Here is a 16477-nt window from a genome sequence, read left to right on the forward strand (position 1 = left end):
CACTCACAACTCTGGGTTTAACAGGCCAATGCTAAAACCACTGAGCTATCCCTCCCCCATCTCCTTGCCAGAATCACAGGAGCAGGAAATTGTACTCTGCCAGTGTCCTAGCCATTGAACTGTCCTTCCATTCTTGACCTGATCACAACAGGTGAGGGGGCTTCTGGGTAAGCTGAGCCAGTCCTGAGAAGATGGGGGCTGGACCCTGGAATTCTACAGTGTCTACACTAGGGGGAAGCCTCAAAATGAGTCCGAGGCAGGCTCCGTTAATGTGGACGTGCTGCCTCGGACGTAGAGCCCCAGGAAACACTGGGGAGTAATTTGTTCAAATTACTCTGGGAAGGAGCTATTTCGAGAGAGCAGCACCAGCGCGTCCCCACTACCGCTATTTCGGAATGAGCATTACTCCTGCTGAAAAGCAGGAGTCCAGATTTCGAATTCCGTGGCCCGTGATTTCGAAATCACGAGCTTGGTCACGTGGAGGCTCTGTTGATAAATTCGACCTGAGGGGGGGTTATTTCGAAATAAAGCCCTAGTGTAGACCATGGCTGAGTAGGGAGCGCAAAGGGCATTGTGGGGTGACTATCCCTTGGTGGGCGAGACCAAATGACATGTCCTTACAGGGCTACTATACCCCGACAATGATGCGGTCTGAACCCCACTGGTCCCTAGACACTTTAAAGTTCCATGGATCGATGTTATCCCACTCATTAACAAAGCGTGTGGAGAAAGGAGTTGTGTGATCGCATTTCCTCTGGTCGCTGCCTTTCCCTTCCCTCGTCTGGGGCACATCTGCTCTACAGGGCCAGGTAAAAGGGGCAGGACTCAAAGGAATTAGAGGCTGTGTGTGGCACAGTCTCCTCTTGGCACAGCAGGGTTTGCTCTGTAAAATCACCATGAAGTTGCCTTGTGGCAGGTCTGAGACTGGTGGAGTGATGGATGGGAGGGGACAGAGCAGGAGGCAGGTTTAATGGCGCTGCTAGCCATGTCCCCGTTGCTACAGGCGGACTGGAGGGAGTACTGGGTGTGACTGGGGGGGAGGGGAAGCTGCCTTCCGCCTGTATTCCGTGGGTCTCTGCCTAGCGTAGGCTGTGGGGTGTCGAACTCCACCCTTGGAGGTGGGGGAGTTGGTGAAAGTGGATTGCAGCCTTGGTAGACTCATATGGGCCTGATCCTCCACTGATGTGAATCAGCCTAGCTCCATTGACTTCATGACCTATTTACACTTCCCCCTTGCCATCTCTGTGTTCTTCTAACGGAGAGGCTGTGGGTAAGATACTGTTCTTATTAGCGTAGCAGAGTGACTCTTCACCCCCTACAGACTTGTATTGGATAGGGAGTAGCCGGCAACTTTGTAAATTAATCTACTGCTGATTTTAAAAAGTCTCTGGTGGTTTGGGATCAAAATGAAATTAGACTTTCAATTCTGCGCCGGCCGCATGTGCCCATTAGTGGGTGCCATCGTGGGCCACTCTAGAAAAAGGCATTTTCCAAATTTAGCACAAATGAAATAACTACTGCGGGCCTGGGAAGAAGCAGCGTGACCGTGACGTAATGGAGCACGGATTAACGGTTAAGAAAAGACACATTAGGCTACAAACACCATTCACCTGTGGGAACATGCTGGCTGTCAGTGCAATGTGATACAAAACAAAGACGGAAACACACCGGTCCCAGTAATTGTGGGAAAATAGGTTTTCTGCTGTAGTCCAAAAATGAACGGAGAACAAAGGTCGTATGAGGAAGGGGGCACTTTCAGCTAGATCTGCTGAATGTTCAAAGAGGAAAGACTGATAAACGGAGTAAGTCAAGTGTTTAATGCTCCTTTTGAGAGCTACACGAATTCTCATGACCCCTAGGTAAAAGGCTATCCAATTTCTCAGCACTTGCTGAATCAGAGTCTAAGTGTAAGTACGTGTGTAATTCTATGCGAGTAGTGCTGCTGAAGTTATGGGCTTTAATACCTTGATGAATTGGAGCACTGGGTCATGATCCTGCAATGGGATCTGTTTATTTCATGCCCTTAATCTAGGCAAAGGCCCAGTGACTCCTCCATTTGGTTCATTTACAGGATACTGGCCTTCGAGAGCAATGACGACATGCTAATGTCATTTTTAAATGTGAAGGCCACAAGTGTAAATGGCCAAATAGCGGTATTACCCTAGGATAATGAATGACATGACAGATGTTGGTAGAGAGCACCATTTTAAGTATCCTGTGTTTTGTAACTCTAAAGTGTGGCATGAAATACATTCAGAAATGTGGGATTCAAATCCATAAGGCCTGGCTTAGCATTGCCAGCTACCATGGTTCGGGGAGGGGGGAAACCATGCAAATGCAAGTATTTTTCTTCTGAACACAAGGGGCCAGTCCGTAGTTCTGAAGCCAAAAAAGCATTGAAGAGGAAACTGTTGCTCAAGTATACAAAGCGCTCATATTTATTTTTTAAACGTTGGAAAATTCAGATGAGTTGGTTAGCTCTTCTACATCTAGGCACTGGCTAGGCTAACCTAGCTGGAAAGTTTTAGGGCCTGGAGAAGTGTCTGAGTTTCTTTGTGTTTTTGTTCATCAGCTGAATCCAGCCTATTACAAAATGCCATAAATAATCCACAATCCTTGTGCATGTGGGAGAAGGAACAAAACAATCCTGAGAAATACACAGTTGTAATTACAGTGTAATACCCTAAGGAGATAGTACCTATATACTCTACTTTATAAACATCATTATCATGGAAATAAACAGTATCCAAACTCATTAACCTGCAGTCTCCAAGGCAAAGAACCCCAATATCCAAAACATGTATGCATCATTAAGCTGCAGGTCTATGGGTTTGGCTGTATTCCGTTGTGAATTTCACTACAAGGTTTCTTTTCCCTGCAAAGAGGAAAAAAATCCTTTCTTTAAAATAGAGTAATAACTATTCTATAACAATATAGTTTTATAATTTATATTTCATCAAAAAAGTTGATTCTACATTGTGATTCAGGAACGACTGTAAAATTAAATTGCTTCTTAGTATATTGTATTAAGATTCAGATAAAGTATTGGTCTTGGGTTTTCTCTCCACTTCCCTTGGTCTCTGATTAAATTGGTCCCAGTTAACCAATGGAAAATGCTATCCTTCATAATCACTCCATTTGTGCTATGAGAATCTCATTAGACATAGGGTTTATTGTCTAACAACAAAGAGGGATGTTATATGGGTAACGGATCCCCCCTCTGATGGTAACGGATATGCCTCTGTGTTTGGACAATTGTGGATCTAACCAATGGTCTAGCTAGTTCAACATCCTGTCTCTGAAATGGCCATCACCAGATGTTTTTGAAGAAGGTGCCAAAAATCTTAAGTGGATAATGATGAAATAATCTGATAAGAGAAGTTTCTTCCAAACGCTCATGAGTGGTTGACATATTTTTTGGAACCTGAGAGTTTATAGTCCATACATTTTTCCTTTATCTAATGTGACTGTAGATGCTCTTGGTAGCCATATAAAAGTCTACCATGTTTTAATTAACCAAGCTGTTGCTCTCAGTATATAGCAATAATGAGTTTCACGGGGCAACTATGCATTGTGTAAAAATGTATTTTTCTTCAGCTGTACTTTTGTTTTTTAATTTCACTGCACACACTTTTGTATCTGAGCTTAAGCAAAGAGAGTCCACTGATTCCTGAAGGTGTGTGCTCATGCATATTTGTATGGTTGGTTGGTTCTGAATGTAAGTTTAAAAATTATGTACAAACTTACATTCATAAAAGCTCCAAATTCAAATTGAATTGATGAGAATTTAAATCTTTGCAAAAACGTAATTGGTATGTTCAAAATAGCGATTTAAATCAAAGCCCAGTGGTATGAAACGTAAGTGTACATTTCAAATTGTAGCTGAAAAGATGGGTATTTAAACATGCTGGATGGTATATGGTTAGCACTTAAACTTATCTCAAAAGTTTGCTGTGAAGATGAATTACTGAGGACAAATACCCAGACCCTGTGCACAGCTGTAGTAAGTGTGCTGTGTTTGGTGGAGCTCTATGCTGGGAAGTAATTGGCACTCACGTTCGGCGCTGCACTATCTCCCTTAGCTGCTGCACCACCTTAATGTCCTCTTGGCAAGATATATGGAATCCTACTCCATCCTCAACAAGATGTATTGAGCAAAGCAACTGCAAATTACAGCCATAGACAGGAGCTTCCTCAGACCTTGGGCTCCAGTTGTGTCTCCTGGGTTTACCATGGACTATGCCATGTCTGAATCCCCATGCAACATAAGAAACATCTAGTGGCCAAAATGACAATATTACAAGTAATTAGTTTATAGCTTACTTGCTACTTTGGGTAGCACCTTCCCAGCAGAAAAAGCCCCTGATACATAGCTCATGAAGACTGTGGACCTTCTGAGGGTAAAAGCCACATCATTTCAGCTCTCTTCAGAATCTTCCATAGCCAAGGATTGTTTCAAACTGTAAATCTCTGTCTAAGCATGAAGGAACCTTTGAGGATAAAACCACAGACGGATTTTGCATTATAACACCCGGCTTTCCCACGCTCATGCATGATAAGAAACAAGTGAATGAAAGCATCGCTTACTGCAACATTTGTAAATTCCTTGTGGAGGAATGAGGGGCCCTGCTAGTTCGGGGTGATCTTGTGAATGTAGACAGTAGGTTTTTCGTGTTCACTTTTAATTCAGATTAGTTTCACTCCTGGCAGCAGGACGCTCTTTCGTGTAACTTATTTGCAGTTCTCTGTTTCTGTCCCAGTCTCGGAGTCGTAGCCTCGGTGCAGAAATACATTTCTACCAACTGCTACGTTTTTAATTTTCTCAGGTGCATCAGTAATGGCCTCACTTCATGAAAGTGTCCGTGCTTCATGGAAATCATTGCTGTGGGGTGGAGATGAGGGATTCAGTATGCAGGCTCCACCGGAAAGAGGACTGTTCTAGCCCTCTCTCACCACAGCAGTGTGGGGTCAGGTGAGAAGCACCTCTCTATGGCCGCTGCAGCTCCAGGGGGCACTGCCAGGGGCAGGGTGCATGTTCCCCAGCCAGGGCAGGTCCAAGCCTCCTGCACTGCCCAGACAGAGTGAGGAATGCAGCACTTCCCCCTTGCTTCCTGCTGAAGGGGAACAGCCAGCAATGATCCCATATGAATCGAAGGTAGGAGCTTCAAACCTCCTCCTCCTCCACCACCACAGAAGTGCACCTGGGGGTCGGAGGCTCTGGGTTGGGGAGGGAAAGAGTGTGTCCTCCGCCAGCCCCTTTAACCTGACTGTTGATGGTTGGTTTTCTGAGAAACAATCCCATTCCAGGCATGTCCCGTTTTCCTGGCACAACCAAACCTTGTGAAACTTTGTTATCAAAAAGCTGCATGCTGAATGTGGTGGTCCTAGTTCTTACCATTTAGGAGGAGTTCTTGAACAAACAAACACACACACACATACACACACACACACACTCTCTCTCTCTCTCTCTCTCTCTCTCTCTCTCTCTCTCTCTCTCTCTCTCTCTCAGATATACAGTAGCGCTATATAAATTCATCCATTCTGTTCTTGAATAATTTCCATCTGGCAATATCAAATATCAATAGGAGAAGGTAAATGTTCATGTTAGTGTCCTATGTGACGCCCCAATCCTGCAATTTACAACTGGAGCTGGCAGAAAAATTTCACACTAAACATTTTCCCATGGGGGGGGTTGTTGAAATTGAAGTTTTCCTTGGGAAAAACTTGATGTCTGTGGGATTTTCAGCCAGGAAGATCAAAATGAAATGCATCATGTCAAGTCTACTTTCAGCCGTTTCTCTTTGTGAGGTCACAGTCCCTTACACCAGTTGTAGTTCTGGGTATCTCCTACTCCTATTCGCCTGATCCCATTCTCTGTGCAGCATGGAGCCAGCTGGCATCTGTCTGCATTTTAAATCCAAGGTTAAGGGTGGAAAGATGGAAGCAGAGATGAGAACTTTAGATCGGGGTGGGGAACTTTTTTGGGGTCGGGAGCTGCTGCCCCACAGAAAAATCAGTTGGGGGTCGCACACAAGGGAGAAGCAAAACCAAACCAACCCCACCCTCACTGACGTGGCCCCCAACTGAGGAGGAGAAAGACCCTCCCCCCATTCCCCTCGCACATCAGAGCCTGGGGGTTCCAGCCCCACAGGGGCCTGCAGGAGGTTGGAGTGCTAGCACAGGCCCCCCCCAATCCTGGTGGAGGAGCCCTGAGGCTCAGGGGCCAGATCCAGGCAAGCCGGGGGCCACATCCAACCTTCTTCTGCAGCAAACCCCACTAACCTTCGCATGGGTAACCTCTCTAGAGCCAATCGGGCTATCTAGGGAGTAGGGCCAGCAGGGTTTGGCCCTGCCTAGAACATTATGGCTGTCAAACTTTTTAGCGCGTGGCTCACTCTGCCCCCCATACACCTTTCCACAGACCACCGGCCAGCCGCCCATGGTGACAGAAAGGGAGCAGGAGTGGGGTGGGGGTGTCTGGGCGGGAAGGAGGGGGCCGGAGGAGGCTGAGAGTGAAGGGTCTTGGTGGGGTGCTTACCTGCTTCTGTGCCTCCTGCTGCTCCCAGGCACCGCCCACCACTGCTCCTATTGGTCATGATCCTGGACAATGGGAGCAGCGGGGAAAGCCTCCAGCTCTGTGGTTTCCTGTGCTATCTGGAGGAAAGGGAGCAGCAGTGTATGGAGCCGCTTCCTGCCCCCCCCGTCAAATCTGACCCACAAGGCTTGCTCACACACAGAGCGGAAAGCCAGTCTCACGGGGGGGAGGGGCACAGGGCTGGAGCAGACCGCTGGCGGTCCTCGGACCACGCTTTGAGAACCACGGCCTTCAGGAAACCAGTCAAAACATTGAAAATCAGGCTCCTCCCACAGCACCATCACAGATCCTGCAGGCTTAATCACCACACTTAATTACTAAACATGCTCATCTGCCTTTTTTGGCAGGGGGAATAAAAATGCACCATGGCTAAATGAGCACTGCTGTGGAAAACTGGACTCACCTGGACCCTTCATATTTTTTTTTTCTGATTGACTTGGCAACCGCAGCCCCCAATCCCGCAATCACAAAGGCGCTTTCCCTTCACTGGCATGCACTTCTGCACCTGCGGGGCTCCACTCCCAGGAGCAGCCCCAAAAGTGCTGGGGTCAGGGCGCCAGGGGGTTAATGAGCTGGCCTGGAGACAAGGAGTTAAATCAGGAACACCTGCCAGAAGCATCAGCCCTGGACGGAGGGTCCTCCAGCTGCAGTTAATAATCAGAGGGACCCGAGATATAAGGGAGGAGGCTGGCCTGGTAGGGGGAAGGTGCATTTCTGGTGGGGATTGACTTGGGAACGGCGCACCCTGTGAGTAGGAGAGACTCTGGAGGAAGGTAATTTCCCTCTAATTCTGTCCCCCGCCTGTAGATGGTGCCGGCCGGGGCGCTTTGCTGCTTGTTTTACTTTCCTGATTCAACAAACCTGCCCACCTTCCATGACATCTGCCGGTGGGCTTGCTTCTCCATGAGGACTATTTACATGCCAAGTTCCAAGTCTCCTTTCCCCTCCTTATATGGTACTGCGGGGCGGGGGGAGGGGTGAGTGTTGAGTTGTTCATGGCTCGGAGAGTATTGTACATCCTGTCTCAGAAATGGGGAGAGAGTCTTTCTCAAGGAACTCCTGTGACCCAAGACTAGGTGCCATGAAGCAGGCCTTCAACGGCCGGGTCAGGGAGGGCGGATGGTCCACTCCAAAGCTGGACACCTGAATCCCACTCCCTTTCTCAAACCTCTTTCTGGAACCCTCCCCCTATCCCATCCTGACCAGCCCCCCACACCTCCCCATCCTTTTGTACCCTTTGCAGCTCTCCTCCACCCATCCTCTCCACTTGCCAGCGCCACCATCCCACGTCCCTTGCACCCCATTCACCGCCATACATTGCTGCACTCCCATTATGTCCTAAACACCCCATGTCCCCCCCCCCACATCCTCATGCGCCTGTAGCTTTCTGCCTCCCCATCACCTCACATACTCCCACACTCCTTTCTCCTTCACTGCTCCCTTTCACCCCCATCCTGCTTGTGTCCTTGGCCTCTGTCACACTCCATCCTCACCCAGCTGGCAGCCCCTAAGAAAAGTGTATAAAGAAATGTCTGTGCAGGCAAGCGTATGCCTACATCCTTGTGCAGGAGGTGTGTGTATTGATGCTTGTGTATTTATCTGTGTCAATGAAGTTTGTAGCCTGAATCTTTGGCTCTTACGCTTTCTTCAGGCTTGTGCACAAGAAACAGAGGACCTAAAATGTGTGTGTGTCTGTTTCACAATGAGTGTTGAAAAGGGAGCTCTAAAAGAAATGTTATTTCTTAAAGTGAATGTTGTTAGAGTTAACTGGCTGTTGTCAACTGGTTTGCAGAAGAGCCAATTTATCATACGTTTCTCCCCACCTGTGCCTAGCTATATTATGAACTTCTTGTTGCAGACTCTTTTGTTTTTACTCTTGTCCACACTACAAGCCCATTCTTGTGCAAGAAAGTTTACAGTAGATCGTCAGAAGAAAGGGCTTTTTGCGCAAGAGTTATTCCTCTCCCCGTGAGGAATAAGCCTTTTTGTGCAAGAGCTCTTGTGCAAAAAGGGCAATGTGGACGAGAACAGGGGTTTCTTATGCAAGGAACCCCTATGGCTAAAATGGTCATCGGAGCTTTCTTGCGCAAGAGAGCATCCACACTGCCATGGACGCTCTTGCACAAAAGCACATCTCTTGTGCAAAAGCACATGGCAGTGTGAACACCCTTTTGCGCAAGAGTTCTTGCACAAGAAGCCTGCAGTGTAGACATAGCCATGGAACTGCGGCAAAAAATGGGCAGGGGGAGGGGAATAATCCTGAAAACCTTTGTAAAATGTGTTTTGGTTTTGTTTTGTTTTTATGACCCTTTTTGATTATTTTACTGCCAGCTCTACTGCCCTGTAACCAATCAAACCTAAGCTTAGGATAATACAAGAGATCGGCATGTTTGGGCTTTTCAATGTAAGTGAGCAACGCAGGGGGAGAGCCTGTGATGGGGGGCGGGGGGGCGGAGTGAATAGAGGCGGAGCCTCAATAGTGGGCGGGGAAAGGGTGTTCGGTTTTCGGAATTAGAATGTTGGCAACTCCACAGGCAGCTCTGTGATGGGGAGAGCTGGAGCATTGTGGGGGGAGGCTGCCAGGCTCTTCTGATCAGCTCTCTCTGGAGTTGAGTGGGAGAAGCAGTGAGTGAAGGGGCAGCGGAGTGAGCAGCCGTGGGGCCTCATGGGACGAGAAAGCACAGGAGTGGGGGTTAGGAAGTTGGTCACCCTACTCTTGCTGTGTGCTTGGACAGGACCTGTAACTGTGAGAACCTGGGCTTGGCTGAGGCCTCTACCTGCAACTGCCGGACAAAAGGCCTAGTCTGCCCTGTGGGATAGAGAGACTTGCCAGATGCTTTCACCAAAAATCCCAAATATGGCAAGGGGGAAAAAAATCGGGAGACCAAACTTGGTTGAGGAAGGGAAGGGGGCGGGGGAAACAAAACAGGAGACAAAAGTTGTTGAGCCGAAAAAAAGGTCGCTGTGCCTTTAAGAATCCCCTTGCTCCCCCCACCAGCCTTCTGTCCCTATTCCATGTCTGTTGTTTTTTTTTAACCGACTGTCCAGGCGAAAACCTGACACCTGGCAACCCTAGGGATAGACGGCTCACTCTGCCCACCACTATCATGCAGGCTTCACTGTTAGCAGCTGCTCACAATGAAACCGGGCAAATTAACCCCAAGTGTTTGTTGGCTTGAAGCCTGCATGGAACAGTTCATCACGCTGTGCGGAATGGCACTTTGAAGTGCACCGTAACCACTTCGTTTTAGCAGCCACTTCTCTTTCTTGGCCAAACATTTTCTTCTCGGGTCTAACGCGGGGTGTGTAAGCAGAGGCAAGTCTAAAGCTGAGATGCACTTACCCAGTACACTGTGAACCGCCCAAAGAGCTTCACAGGAAAGCTATCTCGTTTCCTCCCAGCTCGTGTGTGTGTGTGTGTGTGTGTGTGTTTCTCTGTCACAGCCATTCACTGCTAACCACAAAGCAGCAGCGTTTGTCAGTGTTTACAGATTAGCCAGTGTAAATTTCAGTATGGTGGGCAGACTCTGTAATGCAGAGAACTCTTTCCAGTCACTCTGATCTTACCGCCTCTGTTGATTTAGGAGCGAAACTATAACCAGGGAGCAGCGACTAGTGAAACTGCAGGTGCTGTACTCCCTAAAGGGCTCGCTTCCGAAGCGTTTCTACAACCGACAGTGTTTCAGCTAGAAATCGAATAAAACGTGATGTACTCTGTCATTCCGTGAGGGATGCTTCCACCTGCTATTGTAATGACTTTAAGCCTCTCTAGACAACACTTCATACGCCTTATATTCGATCTGAGCTCTAATTTGCTTCTTACAATGTCCTTAGACACGTGTGTGTGCGCACATATCTATGAATGTGTCTGTGTTCCATGTGTGCACATCTCTCAATACACACAAAATGGAATACAGCGTGGGGTGTTTGTCACATGCTGTGACAGTTGTAATAGCTGGAGTGTGGAGTGGTTGCATTATGATCATTGAGGTCTGTAGGCTTGATTAACCATCAGCTGGGAAGTGTTTATACTCTACCACTCTCATGCTTTCAGTATAAATTGACTGGAATGTAACGGCAGATCCCCTTCATTTTAAAATGGGGTGTTTCCTCTTGCCACATTTCTCAATCAGCCAAGTGAATTCACAGCTCTTGTACATGTAGTGCAACTCTCCTGCTGGACTAGTGAATTGGAATCCCTGTTGGTTTGGTCCGTACACCTGTCAATCATCCCCTGCTGTTCATGACTAGACGGGGCATGTTTATGTGAGGAAGGAAATGAGTAGAAGCCATTTCTGTCAGAAATCCTGGAACTCAGCCCTCCCGGACACACCTCTGCTGCGGTTCGGAAAAGTGACTAGACTGAAAATACAGCCTCCTCCAGGCCTGCCGACATGGGGGGCAAAAGGGAGCAGTTGCCCCAGAGTCCAGAGAGTCAAAGGGGTCTGAGGTTCCCAAAAGCTGCAGCTACTGTGGCAGCTAGAGACTCAGACCCCTCTGAACCACTGCTCTGAGGGCTAGGGATGGGGGGGCGTGCGGCACTGATGGCTGGCTGCCCCCTTCTGCCTGAGGCCCCGCCCCCTCCATTAGCATAGAGCTTCCCCCCCGCCCCACACACACACGGACTTGGGATAGCTATCGGCCCCACCGCATCTTAGAATAACCCCACCCTTTCTGACTTTTTTTTTTTCGGTCTTGCTCACCTGAGTCCCTGAAGGATCTTTTGACACGTCTCCATGGCCATGTCATGTCTGTCCCATGACCCTAATAATTCAATAACATCGACTAAAATGTCACGTGTCCGTCTGATAAATGGCTTCTCCCTCTGTTTCCACTTACAGGTGTTGCCGTCTGAAGAGCGACTGAAGTTCTGCTAGAGAAGCAAATCGCTGAGAAGACCCGTTTCGGTAAAGCCCTTTCTCTTGCGTCACTCGAAGTGCACAGGGTACTGTGAGCGCGGCGAAGGCTTGGTGACCAGGAGGTGTTCTGGGAAGGGACCTCTTCCTCGCAGTGCAAGGTCTCCTGGAAACAGGCAGCCATCCTACCTCCCAGCCAGCTTTATTTGCCACTTGTTGCTGCCCCGGCATATCCTAGCCTGACGGGCCAGGATGGGAACTGCCTTGCGATGGCTTCTGGTCAGGCTCTGAGCAAGGGGAGTGCCTGAGTCAAAGGATTTACCTCAAGCGCTCTAGAGTGAGCAGCCTTTAAGCCGGCTCTGGCTAAAATACTCGAAACTAGACGTGCCGGTGGTGGGTTGAGGCCGCTCAGGACGGGTGTTTTGAAGAAATGCTTCTTCCTCCCCGCCCCCCCCCCCCCCGCCCCATTATCTGACCAAAGAAAATGATGGGCCGTAGAGAATACAGCACTGTCTCTAGGTTGGTCCTTCTGGTGCAGGGGTGGGCAACTTTTTTTCTATTGGGAGGGACCACTGACACCCAACAAAAATCACTTGTGGGCCACACATAGCCCCGTAGGGGAGTGTGGAGGCTCAGGGCTTCCCTTAAGCTGCAGCGTGGGGCCAGAAATGAGGGGTTCAGGGTGTGTCAGGGGGCTCCAGATTGGGGCTAAGGGGTCTGGAAGCAGGGGCATAGAGGCATGAGGTCTGAGAGGGAGTTAGGGGGTGGGAAGAGGGTTGGACCTGGGGTGGGGGTGCAGGCTATGAGGGAGGGTTCAGGACTGGGGGGTTAGGTGGGGGGGAAATTAGGGGTGCTGGCTGCAGCCAGGTGCTTCTTTCCTCAGGCAGCTCCCCCTGCCCTGATCCTGCTCCACTCCTGGCAGCTGCCACAGTGGAACTGCGCATGTCCTGCATGCACTGCCCCGCCCTCTGCATGCCACCCTGTTCCCAGCCAATGGAAGCTGCAGGGGCAGAGCGCCATACATGGGTTCGGAGCTTCCCTGTTCCCACACTGATCACTTATCCAACCTAGCTTCATCCTGCAGGGGGCGCAAATGCTCAGGGCTTCGAGTCCACGGCAAGTCTCCACGCCCCCTCCCAGATCAAATTAAGTCAGAGGTTGGAGGTTCCCCACTCTTGTTCTAGAGAGAGCCCAGAAATTCATGAGAGCTTTCCATCTAGAGCATGGGTTCCCAAACTGGGGGGCATGCTCTCCTGGGGAGGGGCGTGAAGAAATTCCAGGGAGGACCCAGCCCCCCCCCCCATCAATCCCCTGCCCCCACCTTTCTCCCCCCCAACTCCTCCAAAGTGTTGCTGCTATTTTTGTTTTTCGGTCCCGGTCAGTTCCTTTTTTTTTTTTTTTTTCCTTTGCTCAAGTTTTTTTGCTGCTATTGGGGGGGGGGGGGGGGAGGAGGCATGAGGGTTTCTCAGAAATCAAAAAGGAGGCAAGATGCCGAGAGGATGAAATAGCTGGGTGGACGTTGGGCCAGGGAAAGAGACTCCCCCACTGGGCAGGGAGGCATCTAGGTTCCAGTCCTGATCCAGTTTACACAATGTGGAGTATCCTCAGCCTGTGAGATGGGCTGTCAATAGCCTGGTGTTTGGGGCTAGGTGGGGATTTGAACCTGGCTTTCTCGCATCCAAGGTCAGTGCGCTCCCCACTGGGCAAAAGACTTGAGCAGAGCAGCCTTCACAGCTGGTGTGAATCGAGCCCTTCACTTAAATCGGTCAGGTCTCCCAAAATTTCCGTTTCACTTGGACGCTAAATGGTTTGGGGGGAAGAAGGGCTTGGATCTGCCAGAAATCTGAAAAGTCCGTTCTCCTAGCTCCGCCTGGAATAGCGTAATGTGCTTCAGCCGTGTCTCCTCTCCTATTGATCATGTTTGCCCCTGAAAAGTACTACTCCCCCTCAAATGGGACCCTTGCTGGAAAGAGGCAGACAGTGTATTTCTGACCACCGTGGGCACAGCCAGCTTAGGAAAAGCATGCTTCATGGGGACAGTGGCGACTCGGCACCATAATGAATGATCGCAGTTATCCTTGGGTAGGAAACTCTGAAGAAAGAGGAAGTGCCAATATCCTGTTTTGCAGTGAACTGCTTGCTTGCTGTGAGAACGGCGCAGGGGTAGACCAATGCGTCGTGTCTGTCTCTAGACATCGGGGTGATAGTCAGCCGCTTAGCGGCACCGATGGATATTTCCGAATGACTTGATCGCAAAGCGCGGTGCTTCAGTACGGTATAACGAACCTACAGCGACTGCTGTTCGGCTACAGGCAGTCTGAAAGACACCTCAAGCTGTCGAGTAGAGAACGCGTACAAAACATCCGTGTGCTCTCCTGTGACGTTCAAGCTGTAAGGGGCGTGTAGAGTAGGCGCTGGGCTGTGCGGGGACAGGAGGACACGCTTGCTCGCGTAATTGGAGCATTGTTCTTTTGATTGGGAAGGTAACAGAGAAATGCTCGTCTCTGTTAGTGAGGATAATGCTTTCGCCTTCTCACCTGGAAGTGGAAAACCCCTAATTAAATGAGGTGCTGGCTAGAAAGCTTGCTGCTTTAGGCCAGCTATAAACAGAGGCGACTGGTGAAGGGAACCCAAGGGGTCACTGGCCTTGACACCCTCTCCTACCCAGGGAAGGGTCAGGACAACCCCCCTCTAGCGGCGCTGGCAGCAGGTGTCCGGCCCCTCCCCTTGCACTCACTGTCAGTGAGCCGTGCGGGGGAGTGAAGCAAGGGGCCCCCCATCCACTCGATTCCCTCCCCTGCCCCCTCCTGGTGAGTGGCACCGTTCTGCCCCCTTTCCCCAGGGCAGCCTCACTCTGCTTCTCCCCCACTGCTCCTGGTGAGTGCACGAGGCCAGACCCCTTCAGCCGGTGCCAGGCCCCCCTCTGCTAATCTTGCTGGGGGGGGGGGGGCAGGTGATTGATGGCTCTACCCCGTCACCCTACCTTAAGGGTGCCCTTTATCCTGCCTTTCCCCCTGCTGGAGCCTGCTCCAATTCTGTCCATCTGCTCCCAGGGGTTGGGGGACTAGAACCCACCACCCTGCACTCCCCCTATCTGCTAAGCCACTCCGGGACCCACCCCACCACCCTTCCTTCAGGGTGCCCTTTATCCTGAAGACACAGCACCATCAGAGCTAAAAAACTCAAGTGCATTCCCACCTGCCTCCAACCCCAGCTCTCCTTCCCTTCCGATTCACGCTCCGAGCAGGGGTCTAAACCCTGTGTCTGGTTCTCCTCTCGCTCAAGGCCTGCTGGCAAATCAAGATTTAACGTCGCAGGTGTCCTAGCGGTGGGATGAGAGAACAGTGCCCAACGCGGGAATGATACTTCTGGCTCTAGAACCCTTATAACGTTAGACTCCTAACCAATGGTCCCTCTAACTTTTTTCCATCCATGTGCGGAATAAATGTTCTTGTGCGCATGGAGGCCTGTGTGGATGTGCACCACCAGTAGAAATACACACCCTACTGGCTGTGGATGCTCTGCTAATCATCTGGGCAGCTTCAGCCTACAGGGAACACGGCTCCTAACCACTGTAGACACAGCAAACAAGAGGAATATTGTCTTACCTCTAGCAGTGTTGCTACAGTCACCCTTTTACATGTGTAGAGGCTAGTTACCTGTATACAAATGGATTAGAACCACTTTAAACTTACCGCGCACCGCCACATCTTAGTTAATCAGGACACTTGTGACTAGATTCTGCAGTGCATGCAGGAATTCCAGTGCTTTAACTCCCTGATGGATTGCCTTAGTTCTCTTTGTTTCCACAGCATCTCTGAAAAGCGCATCCGGCACTCAGATGGCCAGCAACAACACCGCCAGCATAGCTCAAGCCAGGAAGCTGGTGGAACAGCTGAAAATGGAGGCCAACATCGACCGAATAAAGGTAAAGCAAGGTTGAAACCAACTGGGTAACTCGCATGCTCTTTGTGGGTCCACAATGAGTCTTCTGCCGCTAAGACTCAGTCATCCCTTTTTTTTAAAATTATGGCCAGATAGGTCTATTGGGGCCACGTAGTCTAATTTTTTACAAATCACAAGCCACAGACTTGAGGTCTGAAGTATGGGTAATCAACAGGTAGACCATGGACCACATCCAGACTGCCAGATGCTTTTGAATGGACCACCACATCTTTTTATTTACTTACTGTGATTATTATGGTTTTTGTATGATTTTTTTTTTCCTCTGGAGTCTGAACCTGGACTGAGAGATTTGGACCATGACACACAATAATTCATTACTCCTCGTGGAATGAGGTTTACAGGGATGTCGGAATAGCAAGCTCATTATATTTCAAAATAACAGGTGCGCTCAAAAGATGCGTGTGACGGACCCGGCAGGGTCCGCACTAGGGGCGGGGGAGGCCCCCCCGCTCCGACAGGAAGCGGCGGCCAAGGACGGCCAGAAGCCGCTCGGCGTGGCGCCGCCGGCCCCGCAGCGGCTAAAGGCGGGGGCGGGCGCGCGCCGGAGGGGACGGGGGAAGCACCGGGGGCCCGGGAGACGTCCGGCGCGGGCGCCCCGGTTCGCGCCCCGGGCAGGAGCCGCAGGCACGCTCCGGCCGGAGCCGCGCGGGGATCCGCCGGAGGGGGCGGGGCTGACGGCTCCGACGTCACCCGGCTGCGCCCATAACAAGGGCACCGGGACGCCCAAGACAGGGGAAGCGAGCGGGCAGCCACCCTGGCTTCCCGGCACCCCAAGCACCCGGCCTTCCGGGCGACCAAGGGAGACGACCCCGGCAGCTGGAGGCTCGCTTTGGGACGAACCCGGCGGCTACGACGGGGTAAGTGACCCGACTCTGCCCCGGCCCAGTGGGCCGGAGCATCGGGGGTGGAAGGAGTCCGAGGCGGGGCCGTTTTGGCGCCCGTGGGCAGGCGAGTTTCGGGCGGCTGCCCCGCCTGCCGTGAGGGGAGCGCCTTAAAGCACCCATCTCACTTAGGGCCTCGGGCTGGGACCCGGTGGTGAGGGCGGGCCCGGGTCCCCCAC

At 50.7% G+C, this 16477-nt stretch overlaps 1 protein-coding gene across 3 annotated transcripts in view; it reads left to right on the plus strand.

The window, feature by feature from the left end:
• GNG2 (G protein subunit gamma 2) overlaps positions 1–16477 on the plus strand; it is a 109466-nt gene that overhangs the window by 80306 nt on the left and 12683 nt on the right. For 2 of the 3 annotated variants that reach the window (XM_075926192.2, XM_075926194.2), the window contains 2 exons: positions 11437–11502; positions 15264–15379. In XM_075926192.2, coding sequence (XP_075782307.1) covers positions 15293–15379 — 87 coding nt within the window. In that variant the 5' untranslated portion in view covers positions 11437–11502; positions 15264–15292. Of the gene's footprint in view, positions 1–7298; positions 7369–11436; positions 11503–15263; positions 15380–16477 lie in introns of those variants that run through there. The other variant, XM_075926195.2, reaches the window with a different exon arrangement.

This window comes from Pelodiscus sinensis, chromosome 5, assembly GCF_052426305.1.
Source record: "Pelodiscus sinensis isolate ZL-2025 chromosome 5, ASM5242630v1, whole genome shotgun sequence".
NCBI lineage: Eukaryota > Metazoa > Chordata > Testudines > Trionychidae > Pelodiscus > Pelodiscus sinensis.